The sequence below is a fragment of the Aquarana catesbeiana genome, linkage group LG12 (assembly GCF_042186555.1).
Source record: "Aquarana catesbeiana isolate 2022-GZ linkage group LG12, ASM4218655v1, whole genome shotgun sequence".
Taxonomy (NCBI): Eukaryota; Metazoa; Chordata; class Amphibia; order Anura; family Ranidae; genus Aquarana; species Aquarana catesbeiana.
This window is the reverse complement of record NC_133335.1, coordinates 187,569,899-187,575,898: the sequence shown is the minus strand read 5'-3', so window position 1 is coordinate 187,575,898 and position 6,000 is coordinate 187,569,899. Positions and strand designations below refer to the sequence as shown.

General features: G+C 41.2%; 1 protein-coding gene across 1 annotated transcript in view; it reads left to right on the top strand.

The window, feature by feature from the left end:
• The first annotated feature begins 5,161 nt into the window (after nt 1-5,161).
• Nucleotides 5,162-6,000, top strand: part of LOC141113286 (protein-glutamine gamma-glutamyltransferase E-like) — a 78,191-nt gene continuing 77,352 nt past the window's right edge. Inside the window, exon 1 of the mRNA XM_073606319.1 lies at nt 5,162-5,369. Within this exon, the coding sequence (XP_073462420.1) occupies nt 5,363-5,369 (7 nt within the window). The 5' untranslated portion in view covers nt 5,162-5,362. The remainder of the gene's footprint in view (nt 5,370-6,000) is intronic.

Here is a 6,000-nt window from a genome sequence, read left to right as displayed (position 1 = left end):
GGTCAGGTTGGAGAGAGGGCAAATCAATAGAGGATAAAATGTTTTGGATAATTGCTGGGGTTGGGTGAGGGCCAGTGGGAGTCTTTTAGGTTGTATAATTTGAAATAAAATTCACTGAATCTATTGGCAATATCTTGGGGGTTAGAGAGTCTTTTACCTTAGGAGTCTAGCAGAAAGGAGATTTTGGATTGCGCCATTTTGTGTTTATATTGTCTTGCCAGAAGCGCACCAGGTTTGTTGCCTTGGGCTTACCAAGTGGTACGCAGCCTTTTGACGTAGATGTCAAAGTTGGTGTGTAGAGGGGAGTGTAGTTGAGTTATTAATTTTTGTAATTCTGCCTCATCTTGGGGATTGTGGGTAGATTTGTGGGAGCGCTCAACTATCCTGATATCTTGTAGAGTTTTAGAAATGGCTTGCTTATGTAGCTTATTCTCCTGTGCACCAAACTTAATCAAAATAACTCTGGTGTAGGCCTTATGCACGTTCCAGAGTAGAGCATCGTCGGATACAGAGCCAGTATTTAATTCAAAAAAGTTGTGGACCTCAGTTTTGATCTTTTCCTGGTAGGATAGATGGGAGAGAAGGGAGCAGATTCTGCGATATCGCTTATCTGGAGAAGCGAACAGTTCAAGGGAGACTAGAGCATGATCTGACCATGTGATCAGACCTATTTGTGTAGAGGTTGCAGGAGGTTTTTGTTGACCAGGAAAAGATCAAGCCTTTCCGAGGCATGTAAGCACCTCCAGGGGTCATAGAGAATTTCTTGTTGGACATACTCGGCTAGGGTGGTAGAACATCTTCTGCAAATGTTAGTCGAGTCGAGAGAGTGGTCTAGGACTGTGTCAAAGTCTCCACACATGATTATTTGGTTCTTGGGGTAAGGACTACGTTTTTTCATTAGAGAGTGGAAGAATTGTTAATGGTGTTCGTTGGGGGGCATATATAATGACCAGGACTAGAGGGTGGTTATTGAAAATAGCCAATACGATTAGGAAACAACCATTGGGGTCAGCTTCGACAGAGCTTAGTTGAAATGATACTGAGTCGCAGATGGCTATCATGACTTGCAGAGGTGAAAAAGCAGTCGGGTATGTTTCATGGTGACAGATGGGAGCCTTTTCGGCAGTGAAATGTGTCTCTTGTACACATAAGATGTCCGCTTTGAATGAAAGTGAATCCTTCCACATGAGCCTACGATTGAATTGGCTATTGAGCCCCTTGACATTGTGTGTGACAATTTTAAGTGTCATGTGTAGTAGGAAAGTAATGCTGCAGTATGCTCAGAAAAAGACTACATGTGAACCATCCACTCAAAGACCACATAATACTGACATAAAAATATAAGTTGACAGGGCATAGGATAAAACAGGTTTAAAAAAATTGAGGAACATAACATCGCAAAGTTAGCGTAACAACTTTTAACTTTTTAGCATGGCACACTAGTAACCAGGGGGGTGGATTAACAGGTGATGGCTATCCTTTAGGGAGATAAGAGTTTAATAGAACTTGAGAGGTTGCCTGTTTACAGTTAGAGTGGGAGGTTCAGTGTTCCCGACTGAGGACCAGGAGCTCGAGATTTTTGGAGGGGCTGAGCCCACGTTGCGATGTTGTTGTGGGGGGTGGAACAGGGATGCCCCAGTTGTGGAGGAGTTTATAGCCTTCTTTAGCTGAATTCATCTGTACAATTTTATTTTGGTAGGTCACTAGCAATTTAGTGGGTTATCCCCATTGGTACACCAGGTTACGGTCCCTGAGAGCTTTGGTTATTGGATAGAATTCTTTCCGCATTTGCGCAGTGGCAGCAGAGATATCCGCAATCAAGGCGATCTTTAAATAAGGATCAGGGAGGGTGCGCATGGATCTGGCGACTTTCATAATTTGGTCTTTAGTATGGAAAAAATGAATGAAAGCAAGCACATACCTTGGGATGCTTCAGTTTGAAGATCCTGTGTGCTCGATCAATTAGAAGATCTGATGGAGACAGAGAAAGAATGAGTTTGTGAAGCAGATACGGCACCAGGTCCGAATTTTTTATGGATTCAGGGATACCCCTAAATTTGATATTGTTCCATCTGGAACGCTCTTCCATATCCGCAACTTTGGCATTTAAGTATTGAATTTTCTCTGTGTGGTCAGCATGTGAATCAACCATTTCGTTATAAGCATGGGTAAACTCTTCCATCTGCCTTTCAATTTGACCAGTGCATTCTTCCACTTGATCTATTCTGTTATGGATATGTGAGACTGAGGAGCAGAGTTCTGTTTGGATATTTTTGTGGAGATTTAGGAACATTGATTTCAGGAAGTGTTTAGAGACTGAATTGCTAGTAGAAGGTATAGCAGCCAAAGAGCTCAGGTCATCCCCCTCCTGGTTAAAATTGTCATCATCCCCCATGTGTTTCTTACTTACAGGTGCCCCCATGTGTTTCTTACTTACAGGTGCCTTGAGAGGAGAGTGAGCTGGTGAGTCTGCAGCTCTGGATTACAATCAAGGGAGGGAGCGGCGAGTGTGCTGTGTCCCTGCCATCGGTGCCATCTTGGGTCTCTATTGCTGGCCGGGAGAAGTGCTCTGTGAGTTTTTGTGGTACTGGGGGCTTGAATTTCTTTTTATATACAGTTGTGCTCATAAGTTTAAATACCCTGGCAGAATTTATGATTTCTTGGCCATTTTTCAGAGAATATGAATGATAACACAAAAACTTTTATTTCACTCATGGTTAGTGTTTGGCTGAAGCCATTTATTATCAATCAACTGTGGTTACTCTTTTTAAATCATAATCACAACAGAAACTACCCAAATTACCCTGATCAAAAGTCTACATACCCTGGTGATTTTGGCTTGATAACATGCACACAAGTTGACACAAAGTGGTTTGAATGGCTATTAAAGGTAACCATCCTCACCTGTGATCTGTTTGCTTGTAATTAGTGTGTGTGTATAAAAGGTTAATGAGTTTCTGAACTCCTGACAAACCCTTGCATCTTTCATCCAGTGCACTGATGTTTCTGGATTCTGAGTCATGGGGAAAGCAGCAAAAGAATTGTCAAAGGATCTGCGAGAAAAGGTAGTTGAACTGTATAACACAGGAATGGGATACAAAAAGATATCCAAGGAATTGAGAATGTCAGTCAGCAGTGTTCAAACTCTAATCAAGAAGTGGAAAATGAGGGGTTCTGTTGAAACCAAACCACGGTCAGGTAGACCAACTAAAATTTCATCCACAACTGCAAGGAAAAATGTTCGGGATGTAAAGAAAAACCCACAAATAACTTCAGGTGAAATACAGGACTCTGAAAATGTGGGGTGGCTGTTTCAAGATGCACAATAAGGAGGCACTTGAAGAAAGATGGGCTGCATGGTTGAGTTGCCAGAAGAAAGCCATTACTACGCAAATGCCACAAAGTATCCCACTTACAATACTCCAAACAGCACAGAGACAAGCCTCAAACCTTCTGGCACAAAGTCATTTGGTGTGATGAGACCAAAATTTAGCTTTTTTGCCACAACCATAAACGCTACATTTGGAGAGGAGTCAACAAGGCCTATGATGAAAGGTACAACATTTCTACTGTGAAACACGGAGGTGGGTCGCTGATGTTTTGGGGATGTGTGAGCTACAAAGGCACAGGAAATTTGGTCAAAATTGATGGCAAGATGAATGCAGTATGTTATAAAAAAATACTGGAGGAACATTTGTATTCGTTAGCCAGGAAGCTGCGAATGGGATGTACTTGGACATTCCAACATGACAATGATCCAAAACACAAGGCCAAGTTGACCTGTCATTGGCTACAGCAGAATAAATTGAAGGTTCTGTAGTGGCCATCTCAGTCTCCTGACCTCAATATCATTGAGCCACTCCGGGGAGATCTTAAACGTGCAGTTCATGCAAGACAGCCCAAGAATTTACAGGAACTGGAGGCTTTATGCCAAGAGGAATGGGCAGCTTTACCATCTGAGAAGATAAAAAGCTACATCCACAAATACCACAAAATACTTCGAGCTGTCATTGATGTTAAAGGGGGAAATACACAGTATTACGAACTGGGGCATGTAAACTTTTGATCAGGGTCATTTGGGTAGTTTCTGTTGTGATTATGATTTAAAAAGAGTAAACAGTTGATTGATAATAAATGGCTTCAGCCAAGCACTAACCATGAGTTAAAGAAAAGTTTTTGTGTTATCATTCATATTCTCTGAAAAATGGCCAAGAAATCATAAATTCTGCTAGGGTATGTAAACTTATGAGCACAACTGTATGTGCCCCGTGATCCCCAGTGATGGCGGGTGAGCCTGGAGCTGTGTGCGGCGATCCTCACTGCTGTTAAGCCGCTGTGGTTCTCCCTCAAGGACGGAGCAGAGCAGTTACACAGCCATTCCACTCTGCAGCCGAGCCACGCCACCTTGTATAAGGTATTTACAGGCAGAAAAATAAATGTTTTAACATCCAAAGTTAAAACAACAAGGGCAGAAGATTTAATAGATGGAAAGTTGAAAAAATTACTGTAGGTCCACTTAAAGTTCAAACGTAGCCACCCTTTAACAGAAAGTCAGATCACAGCAGAAAAAAAAGGGACTTGGAAGAAGCCCAGAGTTAAAAATATGAAATTGCATAGAATTTTTTAAAATCAGAATTTAGTGTCACCTGAATGACTAATGCTTAATGTGTTAGTGCTGACAACATGTAGTCTGCTGTCTATGCCTCAGCTGTATAAGCCACCTATTAGGAGAAAGGGAAGATAGTTTCCCCAACTATAAGGATCCTTCTGACTGCTCTTAACATCCCCTGCACCCCCCCCCCCCATCTCCTACAGCTTTCTTGCTGAATTTAGCCACTGTGTCCAGATGTAACCCAAAGCCTTTTACTAAAGAAAAGGTTTTACAGTTTTTACATTTGTGATGCTTTCTGTTCCCTTTGACCCTGTTAATCCACGATTGCCAATAAAAAATAGAGCCCTGAATAGATTTTAAAAATCAAAACATGTGGCTGGTGTTATTTGTCACAGAAGATGCTCCTGCAGGTAATTCTTGTGTAACTGATTAAGAAATCAAGCTCTTTCTTCCCGGATCATGCTAATACACCCATAATACCTGTAGAGCAGGTATTATTAATGCACAGGATAATCATCTATAGTTTCTCAGAACGAATCAAGCAAATACTGGCTGACTCTGCTGGTTCATTAAGGTCAGCAGAGGTTTTCAGCTCCTCCTATATCTGTCTCTCTCAGTATCTAATTGTACATCTTTAGTTACTGTCAGTATATCCCTACACCGCCTGGGTGAACTCAAACCACTGATGCTTAGCCTGGAATCAATCCATTGGCATTTACACAGCGATCTCCCAACAAAGAGCACATCACAATGGCAGGTAAGTGAAATAAATGTTTCAGGTAGTGACAAGCTGATTACACCAAATTACTATTTGAGGCGGTCTGTTAAAGTAACTATGATTACATGCTATTATTATTATAGGTCGACACACATTACTCCCTTCTTGATTGAAGGGTGTGTGCTCCGGTTGGTCAAAGTTGCTTGGTGTAACACAAACTTATGGACTGATAAATCTAATGCTGGTCACACACACATCATCTCTTTTTAAGATTTATTTTACATTTTTACTCCTGTTTTCCAAATTTTTTCCAGTTTTGATTAAATGAAAGTGTATGTAAACCCAAACTTGTTTTTAGCATTGGATAACATAGGAAATTAATACAATATGTTATGTTATGTATTTTTTATTTTTTGCTGTTTATATCCCACTGGGGAGATATACATTCAGCTCCTGTCCCAGAGACACAACAGGAAGTCACCAGAACGGGTATTCCCACTGAAAGATCTCCACCCACTTCCTGTTCTAAAAGATGAGATTTTCTATACTTTCTGCACCAGAGACAGTGGTCAAATAGATACACTATATCACAAAAAGTATTGGGACGCCTGCCTTTACAAGCACACAAACTTTAATGGCATCCCAGTCTTAGTCTGTAGGGTTCAACATC